This window comes from Poecilia mexicana, unplaced genomic scaffold, assembly GCF_051168715.1.
Source record: "Poecilia mexicana isolate PSO_F unplaced genomic scaffold, ASM5116871v1 scaffold_23, whole genome shotgun sequence".
NCBI lineage: Eukaryota > Metazoa > Chordata > Actinopteri > Cyprinodontiformes > Poeciliidae > Poecilia > Poecilia mexicana.
The window spans coordinates 7,248,337-7,274,801 of record NW_028263392.1 but is presented as its reverse complement, the minus strand read 5'-3'; the positions used below and the strand labels follow the sequence as shown (position 1 = coordinate 7,274,801).

Sequence of the window (26,465 nt, the reverse complement as noted above, 5' to 3'; positions counted from 1 at the left end):
GCTCCGATATGTCATTCACAAAGGAAGAGTGCATTTAGAATATTTCAGAACGCCAGGCTCATAACTGCACTTTGCAACAACGGGGGTGTAGAAAAAAAAATAAATAAGTAAAAAGATGCGGGAAGTGATGAAGAGAAAGTCAGAGAGACGTGTTCTTTTTTTGGAGGGGGGTGGCATGGGGGGGGCACTGCGTTGGGAATTCCACGTGTCTCATCGTCTTGTTTAGAGTGCATTAGCAGCCAATGACACAGTCTCCCTCCCTCCTCATCGCTCTATTTTTCTTGTTGTCGGGGAGATTGTCCTAAGGCAATAAAAGCAACCATCAGCACTCCTCCTCCTCCTACACCTCCTCTTCATGCAGAGATACGCCTGGGCCTAATTTTCCATCAGCAAAGCATGAAATCAAGTGAGAATGCCACACAACAAGCACTCTTATGAGGGGACACATTGCCGGTTCAGCCACCCACACAAGTATATACACACACACACACAGGCACTCACCCGCAGCTCACCAGTACAGAGATACACTCTGACTTTTGAATAAATTATGAAATCAAGTGGATGCTAAACCAAAGTGACAATCAGAGGCTTGTTGATGAGAGAATAAATGTGACTTTGGAAGGCTTTTTTTTTTTTTAACACATTTTAATAGAATTATTTAATGATTGTTAAATTACCAGACTTTGGTGGAATATAGTGCAGTGGTTTGAATGTTTTCAGAGATTACTGTGTTTAGTTGTTAGCAGCGACAAGATCACAGAGAGCAAAAAAAAAAAAAAAAAAAAAAAAAAGATTTTGCATATTGTAAGAACTCAATTTGTATTTATTGACAAACATGAGCTGGAATTATTCCTTTTAGATTGTGCAACACAAGCAGAACATTCTAAACTATATTCTTGTCAGCTCATGAAATCTTGATTTGTATGGAATGTAGGTGAAAATTTATTTTCAATCAAGAACTATGCAATCCAAAAGGTTATGTGAAACACTTCCAGACAAATTAATCAAAAAGTTTTGAAACTAAGCAGTAAAAATTCTCAAAAAAATTTGTCTAGACTTATTGCAGTTAGCTTAAAATGCACCAAACACCAAGACAGTCCAAGCCAAGCCCTCCTTATAACAATGCAGAACAAGTTTAAACTTTTTCAGGTTTCTTGAATCTGAATTTACACCCCTTGAACTTTTTTTTCTAAAGTTGAATGCAGCTTCATTTACATTGTATGCACTAGACCAACACACAAAGACCAAACACACCAGATGGGTCAGGATTAAAGTTGTGAGGCAGTTTAAATCTAGCTTAATTTCTAAAACAATATTGAAAGCTTTATATGTCACATCCTCATGAACAGAGCATCACTAGTGTAAAACATGGCAATGGCATTATTATACTGTGGGAATGCTTCTCTTTACGATGGGGTGAAAAGCTTCTGAGAATTGATGGGGAGATGGAGATAAATTGAGGACAAATTGTTTGGAGGCTGTAAAACACCCATCAAGATGGAGGTTCACCCAGCAGAAAAACGACTTTAAACATACGGTCAGAGACCCAGAGGAAGAATAAGATAAAAGTATTTTTGAGTTAGAAGGACTAGCTCAGTAACTTATCTAGTGTGTTGTTCGGTCCATTAGGTCAGAGCCTGGAAGACTGCCAGAAATTGAGTCAAAGCAAAGACGTCGGCAGAAGATAGCTACTGGGATAACCAGCATCGCTCTACAACATACCATGCAACCAGCCAACAGACCAACAGAGAGACTAAACCGTGTCGTACTGTATCTCACTTTTCCATCAACTGCAAAAATAAAGCAGATCGTTATTAGGACAGTAACACTGAAAAACACTACAGAGCGAGTGCGAGTTTCTCTTCTCCACACAAACACAGCAAGAAGAAAAAGATCTCAGAGTGCTGACTGACAACGATGCGCTGCAATATAGATGACGAGAACAAAGCTCCCCATAACAAACTCCAGTCATATTGAGACGGTTTCCTTTTCAATAATGAATCGCCATCAGCGCTCCGCGTCAATAACGTCTCTCTGTGTTGTATGCGTGCATGAGAGTGTGAGGAGAGAGGGTGGAGGGGTGGGGGGGAGGAAAACATCTATCCTCGACGAGAACTAAACTTCTATATTTAATCTGCGCTGAGAACAAGCAGGCATGCAAAGTCAAAAACAAAATGGGGATGGCAAGCTGAGGCTTTATATGGCATGCAAATCACATCCGGACCAACTAGCAACTGTGAGCTTATCCCCACATCTTTGTGATTGACAGGAATTTTAAGATGTGTAGATTATAAATATTTATAATTGACTCTATATTGACTGTGTTCTGTCTGTTTGGTGGAACTTGAAAAAGAAGGAAAGAATAAAAACTAAAGTTTTTCCTCTAAAGTGAAGGGGGTGGGGGTGGGAAACAATATGACAATTCAGTTCGGAGTTGGTTCCGTCTTCAGTCGATCCCTCTTGTGCGTCGCTACATGCTGTAGTGTGCATATGTGTTGATATGTGGCCTGTTTTCTTTTTTGACAGTAGTTGGTATTAACTTCCTGCAGTTGTCAAGTCTTTTTGTTGCCATGGGGTTTGGCTGTTCTCAGAAGGGTTAGATCAGACTCTGAAAAGTTGCCTTAGTGCATATATAAAGGTTGCATGTACAAACAAGACCTAGAAAAAAAAAACAGCACAGGTCTATTGAATCATGCCTGAGTTCAAAACCCAGTTTTTGAATATTTATGTGGAATTGTATTACTTAGCTCATGCATTACTGGCTAATATCTTGCCAATAATGCAAAATTTTAGGAGTAGTGGTTAAAAAAAATTAATATTGTGAGCAAAATAACAGCCATTTGACCATTTCTACCATTACTTCATTTGCAAAATGTTCATATTAATAATGAGTCATGATATTCAAGGTTACCCCACAGGTTTTCTACAGGATTTAGGTCTTTGGAGAGAAATGGCCAAGAGTGAAGTGTGATTTTAGCACCAAATACTTCAAGTGGGACGGGGTAAATACTTGAAGAAGTGCTAACCATTAGGTATGGAGGTGGAACAGTTATTCTGTGGGTCAAAGGTTGAATTTTTAAAACCTCAGATGTTAAGACACTGATATTAAAAAAATTAAGCTTTATGCATATCTTTACCATTTGTGCCAAGATATGTAGTGGGTGGAGTTAATCAAAAATAAATATTACAATACTTGTGGAAAAAAAATCAGTGAAAAAGAAAAAAATACATATTTGTATTATTTGTTTTATCTCCATTTTAGGGGTGATAAGCCAAACAACTTGAATGTAAAGGATAAGCTGTAAACTTTGATTCTATCTAAAGGGCAACACCAGCAGCAAACTCAAAAATGTAGGAAGAACTTTTAATAAAAGCAGGCAAAATTTTGATGTCAAGTTCTATCGAGGCCAACTTTTATTTGTTATGGTTGCGGTCTGCATTTTTCCTTTAATGAAATCCCAATTCAGAAGATGAAAAACAGCCATCTGAAAAAGCATCAGTTTAGTTTGGCCCAGAAGGTAGGTCCAGGAAACACTGTGCCAGTGCAGAAACTGGGTGGGCCCTGACCTCTAAGAAATTGAAATAACTTCTTCCCTTTGATTGAGTTGCACTGTGTGAGCTCACAACACAGCATCGGTCTATCTAACTCTCTTTCAGCTGCACATCAAAAAAAAAAAAGGGGGGGAGCAGAAAACGCCGGCCCGTACACGCTTCGCACACACCCACTTCAGATCCTCAAGTTTCCTCTGCCACGCACCCGAACACAGCACTGCCCACCCCTTTCATCCATTTTCCCGTTTGATTTCACCACCGGGCCAAACCAAAGCGTCATTCTGAAGTCGTACGGAACACAGCGCGTTATACATCTAAAAGTTTCTGTGTTGCCAAACAAACACATGCGGGTTTACTGAAACCGTCTGAAATCCCAGAGAGCATTAGGATTTAAAGTGAGCATGAAACCCAAACCCTTCAAGCAGATTAAATTCCAAATCAAGCAGGCCATGTAAATGATGTGGTGACAGGGGGCCCCGTGCAATTAGTATGCCAGGCTAGTGTTAAAGCAATTAGGCAAAACAGACGGCAAGAGCACCCGGGCTAAGCGCAGGCAGGGAGGAAGGACGAACATTTCCATATTGTTCTTCAGGACATGAGCGCATGTGTGTCGGTGTGCGCGCGCGCGAGTACAGTTTGTTTGAGGTCATCTGGCACTCGACTTGTTTGTGGATCTCTCAGAGGAAATCAGAGGTTAATGGGAGCTAGACTTTGTTTACCGACAGCCTATACTTCCATTTAGGTTAGCTAAGGAGATGGGCGCGAGGTACTAAATGCTAAATTTGCTCTTCCTTTAAAGCAAAGGGAAAAAAATAAAAGGGAAACTTAAAACACACAGTCCCATGTCGCTTTGGGGGGTGGGTGGGAAAGGCATTTACTGGTAAACAAGCCCAAAGCGGAAACAGTAGACACTACATTGGGAAGAAAGAAAAAGAGAACTCATTTGGGCAAATCTCTCAGGTGGAGCCATCAAAAGCTGTGTCGGTTTGTACACAGAGAAGTGGAAGAGAAGGACCACCTGGAGACGAGGAGTGACAATTGTTTGAGTGTAAATTACTCAAACAAGCATGCCGGGGAGAAGCGTTTAAAGCCTGATGTTTCCCAGAGGAAACCGAGCTGGATGCCTTTAATTCAAACACTGATTTACAGACACTACAAAAAAAACAAACTGCAGCGCACAAGGAAGTTGTGTACGATACGATGATGCTCTGTGGGGATGTTAAGTGGGACGGTGGCTGTTTGTTTCCTCCAATGTGAAACGGCAAACCTTGACAGTGAGGAGTAGAGTGTTAAACAATGCTGTTACTTCATTACAACTATGTTTACAATTTAATGTGGTACAGATGATCCCCAATGTAACGACATAGTAATTGTTCCACACAGGGCTAGTTTGGTTTTGATAGCTCTTTTCCCCAAATAAAAGAAATTGTTTTAAATTAACAGTTTTGATTTCCTCAGGTTTTCCTTGTGAAACTCTGGCTGAAAGTTGAAAGTATGACAAATAAAAAGCAAAAACAAAAAAGAAAACCAAAAAGTATAGACTTTTTCATAGCAATGATTTTTGTTGTACTCGAAGAAAAAAGCAACTGAACTGATGCAGAAAACAAAGTGACACATGCTTGAATTATATGCAATTTGCAGACTTAATATTCGCCATGCCATCAAGAACATGTCAACACTTTTCAGAAAGCTTCTAATTAGTAACTTTGGAATGTTATTGTTGCATTTTCCTCACACGTTTTCTGTCACTTAACTGTGCAACAAGCAGAAAAAGAAACAAATCGAAAAACATCAGCCGGAAAATACACAGCGTACACAGTGTGTGTATGTGTTTATGTCAGGGGTTGCTTAGATACTACCTCCCTCGTGCATGCTGAAGTGATACCTAATTACAGAGCTAATTTTGCACCATAAGGTAAATAATAAACTCAAATTTATGAGAAACTCATAAACAGCAGCTGTTTGATTTGAAGCACAGAACAGACAAACAAGCCTGTGCAATAAAAAGACAAAGGGCTGGGAGTTGTGAATTTGATTGCTCTGGTTTACCTTCTGATTTGGGCTCCATTAGCTTTTAAAGTACACTTGAGATAAAAAAGAAAAAAAGAAAAAAAAGATTAAAAAAAAAAAAAACATCACATAAGTACAAAGCTGAAGCATTCGCAACAAAGCCATGAGTTAAAACTGTATAATTACTACATCTTTTCTTTGACATATTTCAACTTTGCAACCGATCGCTAATGCGCCCTAAAGGAAGAAAGCTCCAGCAGAGAGAGTCCTTTAAAGCAATAAAAACATAAAACAGTGCTAATGTGCAATGATCAATTAACAGAAATGTAGATTAAACCAAATCTCCAAGACGAGCAGTAATTAGCTCCAGTTTAAGTCACCGTTACGAGTGCGCGCCATGTAGTACAATCTATCAACCTATGTAGCGCCATATGGTCGACATTGCCTTCGGGCTTTGTGGGAATTACTTCATGGAAAGACAAGCAGGTGAGGCTGTGTTTTGTTTGAAGTACATCCGCAGACTTTGTACACAGAAAACAAGGGAGAAAGAAGAAAGTGCTTTCATGAAAGGGACCTAGACTTTTTGGTTTTTTAAAGTGAGGTCAAACCAGATGGATGTGATCACAAAAGCTAAAATAAAATAAAAAAACTGAGCAGTGCCAGTGAAATCTGGCAGGTGTCCCAGTGAAACAAGTGACATAATGCAGCAGTCTCATGTATCCTGGTAACGCAACACTCAAAAGAGACAAAAATAAAACAAAAGATATTGCCAAATAGTTCTCTGGGTAAAAAAAAAAAAAAGACTGTAAAACAGGTAAGGCGACAGTGGCAAACAATAAATCACATCACAGGGATAATTTTTTTGGATCAGATCTTGATTGAGATTTTTTTTTTTTATTCAATAGAAAGGAGGAAAATCCAAACATGATGAACAGATTGTTCTGAATTCTTCAATATGAAAGCTGGGCAAATTCTCAGAGCTTTGCTGGAAGGAAAAAGACTTGGCAGGGCAGGGGCTTCTTTAATGGTTTTGGAGGATTTGTCACTTTTCATCCATTGATATAAAACCTGAAGTCTTTTACAACTCAAACCAGTAAAGCGTCTTGAAATGTTTTGAGTGTTAAGTCTCCAAAGATTAGCTTGCAACTGCAACCCTATCCAGACACTCGTAACATACAAGTCATTAGCTTGGCAAAGCAATTTGTTTTCAATTAAATGTTCTGGAAATCTATCCAATGGTAATACTTGGGGGCTTGGGGTGTATTAAAATCAAATGGGCTCATGTTCCCAAACTGTGGCACAACTGGTGCTACGTAACTGGCTGTCTCTGTGGTACTCAAAATAAATTTGGGTGTCCATTAGTTATAAATTAAAAATAAAAATAAAAGAAAATACCCACTAAAAGATCTACAAAATTAGAAGTTAAAAACAGGAGAGAGGGGATTTGGTTAACCATAAAAATCCTTTTTTTTTTGTTATCTTAAGCCACTTAAAAGAAGGATGTGGAGCAAACTTTTGGAAGAACTCTGAGCTGAATGTAAAGTGAATGACGGTCAACTGGGAACCAGAAGTGGTTATTTTTCCCACGTTTCTCTTACCTTTAAAGTCGTACTTGAATCTGGAGTTTACAACAATGCTGTTGACAACAGCAACACAAGGCAACAGCAATTTATCTCTCTGTATGGCATGTTTGAAGAGCTGTATCTCAATATGGATAGTGAGTAACTTAATGACATCAGTGCAAATTAATGGTTTAATACTGTGCTCCCCTGTCAAGTATGGCTTGAAGGCCATATTGAATTTTTGAGGTCTGGGTCAACTTTACAACTTTGATAAGAACACATAACTCTGCAGGCCTTCCAGTTAATTTCTCTAACTTGGTCCAAGAACAAATGGAAGTCATAACTCAAAGACTTCCTCCAAAATATCTATGTGTAATGCCAGTCATGTAAGGCAGCTTTTAATCTTACTGTGTTTCTGTGATGAAACAAAGTGAGACTAAATAAATCCTGTTCTATTGCCTTTTTTAGAATAGCAATAGGTTGTAGCGGAAATTAGTATGGAAGCCATTGTAATTGTGAGATTGTACAGTAGATCTTAGTGGAACTGCTGATGACATTGCATTAAAGAAAATGACAAACTTCAACCAAATGTATACTAACCTAAGAAACAAGACAGTGAGGCCTAGTTGTCCCATTTCATCCATTCACACAACATTTACAGGGCATCAGGCACTTTTTCATTGTTTAATCTGAACTTTAATCTTGCTTGGACAGAAGAAAATCTGTGTATTTAATGTAGATTTGCTAACGGTTGTTCTTTTACTTAAATTAATTAATTGCAAATTCGGCCACGCAGTGCTTATGTATAAAAATCATCTGCTGAATTTGCCTAAAATATCTGAGTAACTATGTTTTGTTGCAGATGGAAATCTTCAATCGATATGAAGCCAACATAAACATCCTCACTGCAATAAAACTATTTGATCATCCAAACTAACCAGTGTGTTGGCCCACGATGTTCTGAAATTTGTTGAAATAAGTTAATGAGTCTGTAGAACAAATCTGGTCTTGGGTTCGTTTGCCCTCACCTGTCATACGCAGCCATTTCCCAATTTCCTGACTATCATGAACAAGGTTCAAGCTTAGAAACAAAGGGCCTGCTAACAAAGCTTCCCATAGAGAATTGACTGTGGACTTGGTTGCTATTTACATACAGATGCACTGGCAGAAATTTGCATAATATTTTTTGTAGCTGGGTGCTCAAGGGAGCAGCATTGTAACATATTGGTGCCTAATGAACTCTGAAAAAAAAAATTGATTTTCCACAGAGTAAATTAAGAAATGCATTATAGCTGTTAAAGCAATCTGGGGGGAAATCGGAGCTTTCCACCGCTAAACTACACTTGATAAGTAATAAATTACATGTTACACTTATTTGCTTTAATTCATGCTAATTTTGCCCAATTAATGTATCACTGCAGTTCTGAGGGTAGCCACTGGAGATTCAATTATTTATTGGATATTGGTGTGTATGCAAGTGCTTCTGTTGTATTGTTAGCATATTGTGTGTCTGAATATAGCAAAGATGTTTTGTGTGTGTGTGTGTGTGTGTGTGTGTGTGTGTGTGTAAGGAACAAACAGTTCCTGGATCAGTATGAACTATGCTTCCTGAAATTGCCATCCCATATAGGAACGTAAATTTAGAAGGAAGACTCAACCAGTTTAAACTGCTAAGTTTGTTCATTTTTGTTCCCATTTATATGTCTGTCACAATTAAGTGTCTCTCTTGTCATATTCCTTGTTTTCTTGAAAAAAGAAAAAGCCTAAGCTCTATTTTTCAGTAAATTCTTGTCACTCATCTGAAAGACATTTTCTAAGAGAACTTGTTAACCTCTATTACTTTGGGATCACAGAAAAAAAGACACCATGTGCTCATGTCCTAAAACCTGGAAAAAAAAATTCCAAGCCTAATTTTGCTTTTTTGTTATTTTCAGCTCAGAAAAAAAAATCTGGAAGATTTTTCAGACCCTTCTTTGTGAGCTGCAGATTACTTTGGTCCGCTGAGTAACAGTCAAATTATCCGTCTACTCATACCAGATAAGATGCTTCTGATGTTTTCGCAGGAGTGGCCCAACACCAGAAGTACTAAGGTAGGTAGCGTAGCAATTTGTTATCAAAATGCAGTGAAGAAAACCTGCTAAAAATGCAGAAAGAATCTTATGTCTACAGTTTTTTTTTTTAGGAATGTACCACAAAGCTCCTTGGGCCCTCTATTTTTCTTACTTGAAAGCTGAGGTATATAAAGGGTTAAAACTCCCATGAGACATTGGTTTTAATATGTCTTTTTTTTCAGATTTTTTTGGCACGTAATGACTTCTGTGAGGGCTTTTCTGTTGTGCGTCTCTTTCCCAAAAAAAGGAGGATTCAGAAACACTGAGGTCTATTTGAAATCATGAGATTTTTACACCCCATTTGTGGAAACTGAACAACTACTTTAAGAAACTTTATCTCTTCTTTGGGGTTCCAGTTATATTTATAAGCCTTTGCATTTGTGGATGAGTGTTTGTAAATCTATGAGTGACAGAATTAAATCCAGAGTCTGCTGGGATTTCCTGACAGAGGCCCATTTGTCTCAGACTCTCTCTCACACATGTACACACACACGCGCGCACACACACACTTGGAGAACTTTTGGTTGCTGTCGTCTGCTTCCTTCCCACTCTTCCCCTCTTTTGCAAGCCAAGTGAGTCATTGTTTACAGGCCCTTCACTCCGCTGTCCTATCACCCTTCTCTGACGCCACTTTTTCCATTTAATCATAACCCTGGCATGTGGTGACCCCGCATCAGGGCTGGCCTTGCACTTCCTCCTTGAACTGTATTCTGGGTTTCCTGCCGTCGTTCACTTGACAATCTGACTGCAGCAGGTTGCAGAGCTTTGCAAAACTTTGTTCCGTAGACTAGATTTAAATCATTGCAGAGTCATTGTTGCAGAAAGGAATTATTCATTTAATAAAAAACAAACAAATATAAAAGTCAAAACTGAAACTGCGACAAATCCCTTCAAAAACTGAAAAAAATTCAACTCTAATATTTATATCCCCCTGGAAGATTTGAAACAGATGAATACATTTCAGTGAATATTTGGCAAAGTTTCTGGAAAACTGTACTGTTGAATTAAGTTTTTGTTTCACCAAATGACAAGAGAGATTAAGCCTGAAAAAAGAATGTTTTCTTTCCCATCACAGTAATGAAGCTGTTCTTGTAAAGTAATTTCAGACGGAACTTGGTACAACATTTCTAGGTAACTCTCCAAACAATTGATATTAATGTATGCAAAGGAGTTTGTAGAATATGTAGCTGGCCGTTTCTGTTCTACCATCACGAACATAAACAAGCGTTTGTTTCCAAGCTCTTTTTAAGGTCGTGAATTAGATTCTTCTTGTTGAGACTTGAATTGTGTGCTTTGCCCAGAGAAGACACAGACTGAAGTTTAAGGCATCAAACACTCCTGCTGGAATTGGGATATCAGGAAGGACAGATGTGTTGAAAATCAGCTCATGTTCACTGTCAAGTAGGGAGGAGCAGCTCTGATGCTAAGGGCCTGTTCCTCTTTCAGCTGTCATTGGCAGAATGTTACAGTAAATTATCAAGGTATTTGATAAAATTCCAATGGGTTTTACCAAAAAATCTGAAAATGGATGGTGACTGGGTCTCTCAGGAGAACAATCATCCAAAGCATAAGGCAAAATTAACATATTTAGACACAAAATAAACTATCTTCTAAGACTATTTCAGCCCCAACAAACTCCCTCTCTCTGTATGCACCAACCTCATGAAAAGTTATAGAAGAATACCAACTGCTGTCGGGTAAATATTAACAGCACTGGCACCAATTATTGAGGCACAACATTGCAAATGGGGCCATGAACCTCTTGTAAATTTCAAATTTTACCACAAAGATCAGCAGGGAAAACTATAAGAAAGGAAAGAAATATAAACTAAATACAATATAAAGTCCTGTTCGTTCAAATTGAAAAGAAGTTTCTCCTCTTTTGAAATGTTCCCTCATTCATTGGGAACCCACTAAACCCCAGCCTCCACAGACCCAAATTAAAAAGCTTAGCTTGCGATACTTTTTCCAAGTAAATTAGAGAAAACAACATCTTCCAAGATTAGACAATTAAGTGCCACATTAGTCCAAGACTTAATTAAAAGATAGCGAGGCCGCCAGTCTTTAAGGATACATGGAGGTGACGGGAATGTTTAAACAACAGATTGAACAAATGGCACTTATTAAAAAAACTTGACTGTGAGTCACTTGACACTTTGCATATCCGCTGCACCTTGAGCTACACAAACAGAGTGTCAGTTCCCCGGGTTCCTGCTATGCAAATCTCCAGGCCGAGGCAAGGGGAAGAAACGAACTCGTCACACAACATCCCCGCTAAGATGTCCTCCTACATTCGGCAGCTTAGCAGCTATGGCAACCCGAGAGGAGACATAACATTTGGCGTATCACACGCTCTGCACAAGTCATGAATAGTGATGATCAATGTTGGGGGATGAAATTCACAAAACTTTTAAAGACGCATCTGGTTCACGAAGAGTCGGTTTCGACTCGATCCTCGCAAAAACGCACACCTTTGGCTGAGATGTGTGCGTTTCGTGTCGGCTTCCCTTCGGAAAGCATCCTTAATTAAACCTTTTGTTCTGCCGAAATGACAAAAAAAAAAAAAAAGAAAGAAAAAGTAGAGCGAGGCGAGCAAAAGGCAGTTATTGTGTCAGAGCGCGCCGAATGGAGGTACACTAAAACATCACAGTTCACCGCTCGTGTTGCCATTTCAGCGTCACTTTCCATCCTGGAACAATGCGACGGCTGACAGCTCACACCCAAGAATTATCACGCTAAACTGAATTATTTCTGCCACGTGTTAATTTATTAACAACCTCCGTGTGCTCTAATGTAGCCTGCATTTGCATATACATTTTTAACCTGCGAGTTCGACCGTCTTCAATATTCTTTTTTTTTTTTTTTTTTTGGTGGGTGGGTGGAGCGCGGGAGGAGGGGTGGGGGTACTATTTCAAACCGCCTTTTGTTGCAACGTGTTTGAATGTTGAAGAATGGGGCAGGAGAGGAAAAGAAAAGACATAAATCTGGCATGCGTCTGCAGGGCACAAATTCTTTAAGGGCAGATATGTGCACTTCATCACCTTGCGACATATGAGCGGTGGCATCTTCGACGTGAAGCCTCCTCCTCTTCATCTTCCTCCTGCTGACTTGCCGTCCTCGGCCTCTTCAAAAAGGTGCTCGCAACTGCGACTGGTGGCTTTCCGGTGGCTTCAAAAACGGCAAGATGGCTTATTTAGGCGACTCCTCAGAACTGTTCTGTCAAACGGGAGCAAACATGCAGTATTTATCATCACCAATGGACTCCTGCAGTCAAACTGTAAGTGGAATGTGTAACTACAAACACTGCCGAACGTGGCTGCTCAGAAGAAGCACGATCCCATCTGGAAATCAAAGATTTAAGAGTGTTCTTGTTTTCCAACTTGTATTATAGAGATGATGCAAAGAACACTTTGAAAAAGACTGGGTCTATATCTAAAATTCAGTTTGTAGGGAAAAATAAATAAAAATGACAAAAGAAATGAGATGCAGATAATTTTATTGCTGTACATAGATATGGTTAAAGTATTGACAGAGTAAATTGTGCCTTTTCAAAGTGTTCTGACAAAACCAACACTGCAAGGCAGTTTCACCCACTGTACAGTGCCAACATTAGATATTTTAAAATGTAAACCATTTTAATGTTTTTAGATTATACAAATATTCCTGTTAAAAAGTCTTATTTCAAAGCAACATTTCAAACCAATTTATTTTACATAATATCGGTTCATTTTGATAGTTTGTGACCTATAGCCACTGCAAACCCAAGGTTGAGTTAATTGTAATATGAATTTTTACATAAAAGCAATTTCAAAAATCACATTCAAACACATTATGATGTCACAGTCTACACCACGTACTAATTTAACAGCTGGTACAGTCACTGAAACCCACTACAGAGAGAGTAGCCCACAAAGGGTCATTGCTGAAGGAGCTGGCTGTTTACAGAGCCGCATCCAAACATATGTATGGAAAGTTTAGCTGAAGTACAAAGCGTGGTAGCAACAGTTGCCAAAGCAGTAGGGATAACCACAGCCTTCAAATGATATTGTAGGAAAGCCTGATTAAGGGTTCGAGAGGAAATGTACAAAGCGTGGACCAGGGGTGGTGACTGTACTTCAAGAGCTACTACACACAGATAAATGTTTGCAGCGTTTAAAAGGTTGTCCAGAAAACTCCTTAGAGAAAAGTCTAGAATTTCTTACATTTTATTTGAATATGTCTGTAGTTATTTGATATTATCCAAGGCAATATTTGAATATAGTAAGAAACCGAACTGTCGACTGGGTCTTTGGAAGCCGTAATTATCAAGACTAAACGCAAATGAACACTTTGCTGTTCAACATTTATGTCAACATTACTCTACTTGTGCGAGCTAAGAAACAAATTTTCGAGAAAACTTTATTTCTACAAAGAAAAAAACATTCCGTTGAAGTGTTCCTCAACTGCAGCCAAAAGTAAAACTATTTTTAGCCGGTCCCAAAATAAAATAAGTAAACAAATAGGCGGCCATAAAAATGACCAAGGCAATTAGAATAAAAGCAATACTAACCTAAACATTGCACTCCAGCTTACTTTATACTGTAGTCGTTGTATGCCTTGATTAAGCACACCTGTTCTGTGTTACCTTAACGAGGCGGTTCTTCTTCGTCGTCTTCCTGAGTTTTATTGGCGGTTGGCAAACAACTGAAGGACGCATTACCGCCACCAACTGGTAGTACGTGCAACAAGGCGATTGAACGCACTTCAAACTCATTGTTTTTCAGAGTGAACATATAATATAGTATCAAAACAAGAAAAAAAACATCAAGTAAAATACATTTTTATTTTTATATAACTTTCGTCCTTTCTCTAAAAATTAAAGACAATAGATTTTTTTTCTTTATTTTGCCGCCACTTTCAAGACACTTAAATATGTTTGAACTTTTGTGTATTTTTTGTACTTTATCTGACGTTACTGGATAAACAATGTACTTCCTCCAAAGATTCGGGGAGTTCTATCCCCGAATCTTCTCTTCTTTTCTTTCCCTCATGAAAACATCTACGAGCGGTTTGCAAAGTGTTTCATCCGACTTACACGGGATGAGCTCACATCCTGAAACTCATTCATTTTGTACCACTTTTCAACCACATTTATTTCACAAGCCTATTCTTCTTCTGGGAGGAAAAATACATTTTTACCATGTTAAGGTTCGGAGTTGGTACCTGGCTGAATGGAAATATGGAGGAATTTAGGAACAATGGGCAAAATTATGCATCACTGTGAAAAATTCCTCAGTTGTGTTTAACTGCTTTATCTGTTATACTTGTTCACTGTATTGAGACACAAATTAATGTTTCTTTTTTTTTTTTTTGCCTGAACTAAAGTAAGTAAAAAGGAAAGAGGCGTCATGTATGAATTAGATAAGCCCAACTAGGTGAGTTCCTAGAGTGAAAAGAAGCGATCCAAAGCAAACCGTCTCTGTACAGTTTGCTTCTATCACATGGAAATGAGTCTTTTACACCACTGAGGAGGGACTTAAGCCCATATTTGTTTGCAGAATTGTTCAAATTGCAGGCTTTGCAAGCATGAAGCTGTTTCAGGTCACATCAGAAGATCTTGATCAGATTCAAATCTGGATTGTAACCAGGCCCTCTTCCTTTTATTTTATTTTATTTTTCTTAAACCATTCCAAAGTGGCCATGCTGTTGTATTTTTAATCATTGTTCTTTTGTATAATCCAAATGTGCCTGAGCTGAAGCTAAACATTTTAAAGAGAAAACATTCTTCTTCTTCCTGAATTTCTAGTAGACGGCAGGATTCATGGTTCCATTGATTAAGGCGAGTCACGAAGGTCATTAGGCAGTCCACAGAATATTTTCCCAAAAGTCTTGGAGAACATCAACATTCTCTGGGCAAATGTGAGACGAGCGTTAATGGCATTTTTGGTCATCAGTGTCTTTTGCCTTGAAACTGGATACAGCTTGGCCCGGTTTCCGTCTAACTGTTGAATCCATTATACTGACCTTACTTGGGCGTGCGGTGTGTTAGTTGTTTTTCTGGGTTATTTTATGTATCCGTGTGGATGAGATGTTTTCTTTGAGTAATTTTGTTAGGTTTCTTCCTACTCCTGGAAAGATTCACCATGGCTCTATGTTTTCTTCATTTGTGGATTAGAGCTCCCATGGTGGTTTGCTGGAGTCTCAGTCTTACAAATGGCTTTCAATGGATTTCCAAACTGATGGATGTCAATTATGTTTCTCGTGTGTTGTTGAATTTCTTTACGTCAGAGCAGGGTGTGTTGTTTTTAAGACTTTTCGGCCTATAATATATTATCAGACCGTTTCCATTAAAGTTATTCCTTGTTTTCACAAGTCATGCAGGACTTGGTGTGGCCAGTGAAAATAACCCAAAACATAATACATTTTTAATTTAGATAGCAAACAGTACAAAACGACTTGTGTGAAGCAACTATTACTGCCCACTAGTCTGGGAAATTTTATACAGCCATTTTTAAAGAATGTAAAGATTGTTTGTCTTACAGATTGAAGGATTATTTACACACTGAAAGTTAAACTTGGCAATACTGAGAGAAATTAATAGAAAAAGAAAGAGCTCCATCTCTTTTTTATGTTTAAACTTATTGTAAGTTCATTCATTTGGATTGGTTGAAAGTAACTGTGAGCAAATCAATTGAAAATATTGATACGAAGTCAGTGTCAGTATTGGACTGATACTGGTATGATATACTTAAGTTTGACATTCCCAATTGAAATTTTATTTTATTTTTGTATTGTGAGTTCTCAAACCTACCTCAAAATGGATCGTTTTGATTTTCTCTCATATTAAATCTTCTTTATCCTTATTTTTGTGTCCATTCAGGAAAAAGGCAGATAAAATCATGTTGATATCATATGAAAGTATTTTCTAGACACCTATAAACTTTGTCCAAATTCTCTCTGAGGTTTGAACAAAATAATGCAAAAGAAAAACGACAAAAACTCCAAAAGGTCACAAGGTCACAATACATAAAACTGAAATAAAAGGTATCAGTATCGGTATCAGTATCTGCAATACTGGTTCTGTATTTAGTTGATGTCAGAATGATACCAAAAATAAAAAATGAAATACAACTTTGACACCTTGTCAGTGTCAAGCAGACAAAAATATCTGAAAATCTTAAGGTTCTGAAGAAAGTTCGGAACAAACAGTTAGGCCTGGACGACGGGAGATATCCGTTTGGGTAACACTTTATTTGAAGGGGGGTGAATAAGACTGTCATGACACCGTCATAAACATGACATAACACATGTCACGAACATGAATAAGCCTTCATGAATATTTATGACTGTTGACATTATTCAAAATGTCTTTGTTATGACAACTTGACATTAACCAAGAAATCATTATTGATATAAATTTGTTATAAAAGTATTACTGATTGCACTTTAAAAATCAGGTAACTTTATGTTATTAAAGGTAAAGTTTAAACAGTAATGATTTCTTGGTTAATGTCAAGTTGTCATAACAAAGACATTTTGAATAATGTCAACTTTGTATTAAAAGTGTCATAATTTACCGAATGACACTTTATGACAACAGTCATAAATATTCATGAAGGCTTATTCATGTTCATGACATGTGTTATGTCATGTTTATGACAGTGTCATGACAGTCTTATTCACCCCCCTTCAAATAAAGTGTTACCCCGGTTTGTATACGTGTATGATTAAAGTAACCGAGGAAGTTGCTGTAATGTTTCGCAGTCTTTCTTTCCAAAGCTCGTAAAGCCTAATTTAAAATCAAATGTCTCCATGAAAGGGCAGCTCTAGCTGTAAATCTTCAGAGTACAGGTGTTAATATACAGCTTAAGGATTTTCTTTTTTATTGTGCAGAAGAATCTCAGCAGATGTTGCCTGCGTGCACACCTTAAAACCCCCTCCCCTCCACTCCCTCCATGAATCCCATTCCCTCTGGCATTCGTACAAATCACCGTGCCGGTGTGGAGTCACCTTTTCTTTTAATCCCTTCTGCACGCGCCACACATCATCACAAACAACCTGCCGCCGAGCGAGCCTGTTTGTTGGCGAACGGCGTGCAAACAGAGATGCAACAGGCGACGTGTTTATTTGTAGCAGACGAAACAATTAGGGGAGCATGACAGGTAAATAAACAAGCCGAGGCGAAACATCTGGGGCTTTATTGCTGCTGCTGCTGTGTTGTTGTCGTCGTCGTTAGGTGGCTTGCTGAGACAGGCGTAATAACAGTCGCTGTTTGAGATGTGCTGCTAGGCAGGGAAATGCTTTCAAAGATCTGACAAAATGCAAACAAGCGATACTCTTTTCTGTTTATGTGTTAACTGGGGGGAAAAAAATGTTTGAGTCAAAATAAAGGCTCTGCTGAACCAACTTGAAAAAAAAAAGTAGCTCTGTGAAATATTTTTGTTGTATTCACGCATGTGTTTTCCTGCCAGTCATGTGGATTTAATACAAATATGTTCCAAGCACAAATATAGATACGTTTTTTGTAGGATTTCCTCTTTCTGCTGTTGCAGGTCTCTTCAAACGTTTAGACACTTAAACTTTTTGCACATTCATCTTCACAAAAGAGATGACCTAAACAAAATGGCCTTTGTGAGCATCAATTTCTAAGTCCTGCCACAGATTTTCAGTACAATTGTGGTGTGGACTTTGACTAGGCCCTTTTAATACATTAAAAAGGCAATTTAATACCAGGGAATTGTGTATTTAGAGTGGTGGCAATAGTTGTATGCCACACATAGCACTTTGCACCTTGGTTTAACAGCTCCATTTTAACTTAATCCAACCAGAACACTTTATTCCACACGTTTAACCTTCCCCTTACATGATGTGGAAAACTTTAAAGTGAACTTCTCATGACTTTCTTTTTGCCACTCTTCCATAAAAGTCAGATGTCCTGAAATAATTTTTTAGGGTAAAGAGAACTAAATACAAATGCAAAGCGTTTTTTTTTTCTTTGACAAACAATTTGAAAACAAAGTATCTTTTTTGTTCTAATTCACACGTTTGAGCTGTCTCTTGCAAATGCTCCAATAAAAAAAAAAAACAACAAACAACGAGGTCCGTGTTTGTACTGAGAAAAAAAAGGGTGGTGTGTGTGGAGGGGGTGGTGGGGGTTTATGGAAATGCTCTTGAAAGGCGGTAAAGCTCCGGCTTTCTGCGTGATTTTCTCACATAATTCACACCAGAGCAAGTCCGCCCACCAAAACAACCTGCCAGTCACTCGCAATGTCCCGATGATGACTGGAGGCGAGTCAAGACTTTGTTTATCTAAGTGATGCTCGGAACAAACAATCAAAAGCGGCGCAAACACGTCCACGTCAGCACATGACATGTAACTAAGGTGACATCTAATTTACAGCTCAAGGAATGTGTACAAGCAAATAAAGAGGCATTCCTGATCCATCCGTCTCTTTCAATTTGCCTCTGCCACGCTCCGCCGCTTTCCGGAGGCAAAGGCAAAAGTTGAGAGTGCACACTTTTGAGCTGATGTCTTATTTATAGGTCCACAATCTGAATTCCTGCTATTTCTCTGTCTCTCTCTCTCTGTGCGTAAAAGTCTGTGCAAGGATCTAGAAAACAGAGCGCTCCCTCATCACAAACACACCGCGAAAACAGAGGCCCAGCAAAAAAAAAAAAAAAAAAAAAAAAATCTTCACTCTGCACGAACGGTTTAAGATGCCACAGTATCTGGGGAACGCGGGAGGTGGGGGGAGAAAACAGGAGGGTGTTTTCAGGGAAACAACTGATCTAAGGTGTTTTTTGGTTTTTTTTATTCTACTCTTCTTTCATTCCCGGCACTTTTCCTTCTCCCAGGCAGATGTTGACGTGAAGCGTCTTCTCGGGGGCGCACAAACTTTGAACCTGCCCGTGCCCCACCCGAAAGTGGGTTGGGGGTTGGGGAGGGGGTTGGGGTGGAATCCTGTCTCGCAATCATCTGCCACATGTTGTCTTTGCGTCGCCGTTATGACGCCTCCAGGTAACAAGGAGATTAGAGGCAGTCGGAGGCCCATCCGCAATACGACAAGCCAAGCTTCCGCAAAAGGGGGTCTTTAAATATTTAAGGTGCAAGCGCGATCACACGACGCATTTCTGGGAAGGCTCCGGAACAAAGAACGACAAAATCCTTCCCTTGGAAATCATTTACTTTTCATTTCTGGCACTTTGTTCTCAGACTGATGCAATTTGTTGGTGTTGCATTCGAGTTGCTGGTTACAGAGAGCGTGCAAACTTCGGCTGACGTGCGACAGCTCCCAACAACGCGGAATTCAAATAAAACGCCTGCTTGCGTTCTCACATCTTATAGATTTCACGTGTTGATTTGTGCAAGAGAAACAATAAGCAAACAAAAATATGGGCGAGAGGAAGGCCGGCGTCTCCGGCCTCTTGTCAAAGCCGATTAGGCTTCTCAGGTAATGACCCTATTTGCATTGTAAACCAGGCCCATGTGTGAGAGGGCTAACGGGGCCACTACCTGAGGATATTAATTGAAAGTGACATTAGCTGAACTCGCCTCTCCTTGTTTTCGTTTTTCTTTTTTTTTCCTTGGCAAAGCTCTCTGAAGACTCATCTCATCTTATTTTAATGTCGTGCTGCAGCTCTAAACAGCCAGGTCAAGCCTTTTGAAACTTTTGAAATGAGTGAAACGGAGGCGCACAGAATGCTGCACAAAACATTCACAAAAATAAGAAACAAAAGGATTGTGTGTACAATAGAAATTTTAAGTGTCTTGAAACCAAAGCATTACGTTTGATCTTTTCATTATCTGAAAAACCTTGAATGAAAATTCTGTTTCATGAAGTTGATGTAAATCTAAGGAAGAAATGTATAAGTTCATCTAATTACTTTTATCTAAATGATACAAAATAAAATAAAAAGTTTCAGTGCCCTAATTATAAAAGTTTACCTTTCCAATGTAACTCACAATATATTAACGGTTCAATCATAAAATAGACCTTAATGTGCATCAATGCACACAATGGAAACCATCAGCACAACCGCAGAAGCTAACATTTCCCGCTCTTGAGGCTGCAGCCAATCAGCATCCAGGACGAAAAATGGTGTTCCTGGATTGGCTGCTCAGCAAGTCCTCTTCAGAGACATGAGGCAGCATTGTTTGCTTCTAAGAAAAAATACAACATAAAGAATTACTTTATGTTGTAGTGGTCTGAAATTACTCTATGCTCCATGCAGCAGGAGAAAATTCACTCAGACATCAAACTGGGAATCTGATTAAAAGGAATTTAAATCCTATGACAGTTTTGAAATGTCAGTTTTAAAAGTGCCTACTGCTAAGCTAACTCAAACTTCATATCTTGCTCGTATTTCCTAGCGCTTGGCTAGTTCATAAAGATGCTGACATTTATTGTGTTATGACCCGTAACAACTGAAAACAATGTTTAAAAAAAAGAGTCAAAATGAATAATTACAATTCTAGTAGGTGGGTAATGATGACTATTACAGATCCTATAAATTAAAAAAGCTACGAGATTTGAAAAACTATAATTAAAATAGGCATTAGTCACATTTTCCTGACAGAAACAAATTGATGTTCTGGGCAGAAAAAGAGAAAGTAGAAGGAAACACATTACTGTCACCTCTCCTTTTTTTTGGTTTAATTAGTGACATTATACATAATTATTATGTTATTAGTATACAATTCTTAATGTTAGATCTGATACAAAAACGAGGGAAGCAAAACAACACTAATGTTCCCCATATTTTTCTCATCATATCCAACAACAAAAAGCAGCATTTATTCTCATAGCTCAGGATGGGAGCCATTCATATTCTGGTTAAAAAAAAACAAAGAAACGGTACATCTACCAACTGAATGGGTATGGTGGGGGGAGTGGATGGATGGATGGATGAACAGAGGAGAAGGCCAATAATTTATTTAAAACTGTGAAAAGAAATGACCTTGAGATCAGAGAAGTGCCAGCTTTCTCCCCAGACGGAAAACAGAAACAATGGAGCGGCCCTAATTGTGACATTACAATCCGGCACACAGCGAGGCGATCAGAGGGGGATTGATTAGAGGAGCAGAAATCTGGAAGACTTTGTGAAAAGGTCATTGCGCACTCTACCTGGAGTTTTTCAAAATTTTCAGCCTACGAGTCGCACTTTAGAGAAGGAACAAAGTAAAAAAAAAAAAAAAGGAAAGAAAAGAAAGTGCAAACCGGCATGATTACAGACTTTAAGGACAGAAATATTTTTTTCCCCTACCGCATTAGGGAAATAAGATGGCAATTTTCGGGGGTCAGGGCAAATCTGGGCATAAAGTGATGAGGCAAAAATAAAGAGAGAATAGGAAGTGCATATCCTCCACCAGAGGGCCTGGCCTCAAGGTTAATTGAGGGGTTAATAGGAGGTAATGTTGGGTAAAGGTCAGGCTGCTGTCCTGACCAGAAGGTCTTTGCCGCCCAACGACCTCAGAGATCGTTGTTTGGCATGTACCCATGTTGATGTTAGGATTGTCCCAGAGATAACAGGAGGATTGTGGGAGGCAATCTCACGAAGAATCAATAAAAATGGAGTAGACGGCGTCTAAAGAGCAAAAAAAAAGAAGTTTTTATTTCAAATGTAGGACACTGGCATAATACAGACACTGACTGAAATAATGAATTCATTTGAAGCGCAGCGATATCTTAATGCTAGAACCCTACAGTTTTGTTTTGGAGTTTATCCACTTGAAGTTTGCTGAAATGTCTTGTCTGGTTGAAAGGCATGTTAAGACCAAATTGGCACATGGTGTTGCCAAGCCAAACTACAGTTTGCAGAATAAAATAAACAAAAATGTCTGATGTGCAGTTAGGACTAAAAACAGAAGGGTTTTTGTCACTTTTCTTGCAGGTGGTGATTGTTGGGTTTTCAGGTAAATGTGTGCCCTTTATCAGAGAAGAATTGCTGATTTTCCCGTCTGCCCGAAAAACATATAAAGTTCCCGTAGCAAACTGGAAGTTTGGCAAAACCCATTCTTTGTTGAATAAGCCCAAACAAATGAGCCAAGTGACTCAAAATGGCGGTGACACGTTTGCTGCCAATGAAAACTAATTTTACATCAAAAAACATACACATTACCTGTGATGCACAGAAGTGGACATGTCATGCTTTGGAGTCGTCTAAATTTCCAACTGCTACTTTTCTCTTGTCACGACAGTTTGTAGGAAAATAAAAGTGCTAGAAATGTTCAAATTTAGCATCATTGCTCATACAAAAACAGTAAAACACATTGGTGATGTTTGTGTAAGGCAACTTCCAACTTAAATTGCCATGGCCTTCTGCCACCATGTCCTTGTCATCAAAGGATGTGCAAAACTATTAAGCCAAAAAGAAAATGACACACAAGGATGAAATGCACAAACAAAAGGCATTAGATTAACAGAAGTGCACTACAACAATTCACCATATCACCAGGTTTCTTCTGTTACATGAATTCTTCACATTTTCTAAGTCGTGTTTTCTCGACACTCTGTAGCCCGCAACACATTTGGAGTTTGGGCTCGTCACAAACACGAAAACGAGGTTTACGTCCCGCAGATTATCCACCGAAGAGGGGCACATCCGACCCCCGGCGTACTCATAACACTGAGCTGCTAAGATGAGCCATGCACGACGGCACATCATCTTTGATGGCGTTAAAAAGGGACATTTCTTGTGACCGTTTTAGTAAGCAGTGCTAATGAGGGCCGGCGTTAAGCATCATCGCTTAAACAACATCAAAGCGGATCTCCAAGACAGGAAACGGCTCTGCTGGTGACTCACTGTAAACTCATCATGAGATACACAGAAGAAAATAGAGGAGTTACTGCTTCACTCTGCAGTAGTTTACCATTTTATTGTGACACTTGATTCTCATATGACCGGAGACCCAAAAAGCTGCTCAAGCGGCAACTCCAGTTATCTGTGATTTTTGATATTTATGCAGAACGCATTGCAAAAACAAACACATCACGAAAGAGAGTTGTACCATATGCAAGTGACAAAACAGGTTTGTTATAGGCCAACATAGCAAAACAAAGGCTGAACATGTATATATCAGTACAGAGTAATATTCTGTTGGTCAGACTCTTTAATGATTATATATATTAAAAAAGTGCTTCTTTTTCCAGTAAAACAGTCTTCCAATGTTTTCAAATCTGATGTGAAGAGATTCTTCAGAGAAAAAAAATATTATTCCAGCACTTTTGTACAATTTTTGCAAAGCTTATTAACAATTTTGTGCTGCTCATTCCACTATCTCCCCCCCCCCCCCCCCAACGCTCAAAATAGAAATGAAAATGCAATTATTCCAGATCACACCCTTAGGTTTTGTGTCAGAAGGTAGCAGAAAAGTGTCCTGAAACACTTAAAATTTTCACCAGTTTCATCTGCTATACAGTAGATAATGTTTTAATGAAATCAACAAAGCTACAGTATGAAATGAGGAATGTATTCACCATCACAAACCCTTTTGTTTACAGTGTTGACTGGACTAAAATAGCAATCTAAGCCTTTTGTTTGGCATAGAAAATAAAACAGAAATAAAAATCTGCAAAATGCATTTAGATCACCAGTAAGACTAAAAGAGGCATAAAAAGATGTAACTGAAAGGCAATGTTAATGTAACAATAAAATGCTTGAAGTCAGCCTATGATAATGCTTTTCTGTACTAGTTAACATACTTATAAAGCATGACACATTCATAAATGTGAATTTATTTGCAGTCTTTGCTGGGCTGTTTATTGTGTTGAGCCCAGTGTCCAACTCCTTCACACACACCTCCATGTTTCTGCTGAATTCAAAGGTAGCAGTTCCATTAGAAGTGCATCTTAATACATTAAAACATCATCAAAGAGTTCATTTATAACTGTAATTCAAGATTAAACTCAATATACAGGCTGATTACAAACAGAATGATATATTTCAGTTATTTATTTCTGTCCTTTGAACCCCAATGAGCCTCTTTGTTCACACAGTACTATATTCAATTATTTTTTAATGGAAGTTGAGTGGAAGGAAAAAGTGTGGTAGAAAAATGATGCAAGTAACATGGATAATCTTGAAGAGATTATGAAGCAAAGTCAATTTAAGGTTCTCTCTGCTGACAAGCTTTTTGTGGGCATCCATTTTATTTTTCAACAGGATTTGGCACCTGCACACAATAGGAAAGGAACAAAATTGGGTCGAGTGACCCTGGTGTCACGGTTTGATTATCTAGAAAAGTACTCTAGCTTAAATCCTGAGAAGAGTCTAAGGGGTATAGTCAAGATGTGGATTAGAAAGACCAGAGCTAACAAAGCAGAAGAGTTGGGGGGCCACTATCAAAGTAATCTGGGGTTTTTCACATCGACATGGTTCCATGCTATGTTGCACTGATGCATCAATTGGAGAAAAAAAAAGAAGCTGGTATTGTGGGCCCATATAATCCTATCAAGATTGATTAGTGCTGTGTAAATTTTTCTATCACACTTTTTTCTTCCACTGAACCTTTTATTTATCCACATCGACTCAGCACTCTGTCGTTAGAGTCAACATAACACTATTAATTGGAATTACTGCTTTTAATTTGCGGGTCGTACGCAAGTCTGATATTCCAATAAACAGAATTTTTCTGTGTGTGTCATCTCTAAACTATAATCATAAACAGTAACAAAAAGCAGCTTGAACTACCTCAGTTTTTGTGTAATGGATCTGACAACTGTTGCGTTTTCATTTGAATTATCAATGTAAATGAACTTTTTGGCGATTTGTTCATGGGGATGCACACGTCTATATTCCACGCCACGGAGGCGCCGGCAAACCTATGTGGGGAAGCAGATGCCGCAGCACTCCATGCAGATTTCCAGGCAATCCGACGACTCGCAGCAGGCGTCCATGATGCCACAGTCCATGTCGCAGGGGCAGTTGCAGTCGTCGCCCATGTCGTCGGCGCAGCAGCAGCAGCAGCAGGCCTCGGAGGTGCACGCGCCGCAGGACGCCTGGGCCACCACCATGTTGCAGAGCGTCAGGAACTCGCAGAAGAGACAGGCGAGGATGCAGTGAACGCAGCAGTCTGAGTGCGAGCCACAGCCAGGCAGGGTGCCGAGAGGTGAGGTGGGGTGAGGTGGCACAGGGAATGTGAATAAACACACACACACCAACAACAACAAAAAAAGAAAATTATGTAATTTATTGAAATATTTGTCTGTTGATAACCAAAATAAAATGTTATGTCTTCATTTATATATATATATAAAAAAAAAACAGTGTTGAAAACAAATGAAAAGTGAGTGACAAGCATGGCCTGAAGAAGAAACACAGCAAGTCTGTAGTTAACGAGTGAGTTTAGCTAAGAAGGAAGGAATGGCAAGAAACAAGAAAATAAAAATTAATAACTCCTACCCCGCAGTTTTGATTAACGGGGCTGTTGAGTAAATGTGGCATTATCATGCAAGCCGTAGGGTTGATCAAACAAAGATGATTATCAATGTCTAAGAGTCTCACTCGGCCAAATAGGTGAATTAATCCTGGAAACACTTAGACCTCTGATTAACATCTAACCTCCTCGTGCACACTGTTGGTGCATGTGAGGCAGGGATGCAGTTTGTTGCTTTGATGCAATCAAGAATCCCTGTTTGAGTTACAAATTTGGCCATTAACGCTCATAAATTTGAAAAGTATTGGCCAATAGGACACACAGTAGCGAGGACAAAGTAATTCTCTCAAATTCAAGCGATTTCGATGTTTGAAGGTGATAATTTGATGAACCCGCCGTGTTCAATATGAGGTGGTGGGAGCATTATGGTGTTAAAGAAGCTGGAAAGGCAGTAAAAAGGCTGGAAGGAACAACAAGGGACAGGGGCAAGGTCACAAAGGAGGTAAGGAGGACACTTAAAAGAAAGGAATATTTTTTACACACCCAATTTTTTTTTCCCCAAACTTACCCAGAACCAGAAAATACTGAAACAAAACATTAAACTTTTCCAGGCTGCTACAACTATTGCATAAAATCCCAATACATTTTTTTTTTAAAAAAACACCGAAAAGTCAGTGGTTACAATTTGACAAATTGTTAAAAGGGCTTAAGGGGAATAAATTGTTTTGCAATGCACTGTATCTGGAAACAAATATAAAATACTTAAAGTAAACAAATCAAAATGTAAGGTATAAATGCATAAAAGTAATGCTATTCAACTCTCTTCAGCACTCGAGAAGTTCCAAGAAGTTCTGTTGTTGAACTATAAGTCCTTCC

The 26,465-nt window shown here is 38.8% G+C and overlaps 1 protein-coding gene and 1 long non-coding RNA gene across 3 annotated transcripts in view; both read right to left on the bottom strand.

The window, feature by feature from the left end:
- LOC106906623 (uncharacterized) overlaps positions 1–12,503 on the bottom strand; it is an 85,439-nt gene extending 72,936 nt beyond the window's left edge. The window contains exon 1 of the long non-coding RNA XR_015762132.1: positions 12,277–12,503. This is a non-coding gene — a long non-coding RNA (uncharacterized LOC106906623). The remainder of the gene's footprint in view (positions 1–12,276) is intronic.
- Positions 12,504–21,800: 9,297 nt separating this feature from the next.
- mdfic (MyoD family inhibitor domain containing) overlaps positions 21,801–26,465 on the bottom strand; it is a 29,124-nt gene continuing 24,459 nt past the window's right edge. For both annotated transcript variants that reach the window (XM_014971964.2, XM_014971963.2), the window contains exon 5: positions 21,801–25,286. In XM_014971964.2, the coding sequence (XP_014827450.2) occupies positions 25,036–25,286 (251 nt within the window). In that variant the 3' untranslated portion in view covers positions 21,801–25,035. The remainder of the gene's footprint in view (positions 25,287–26,465) is intronic.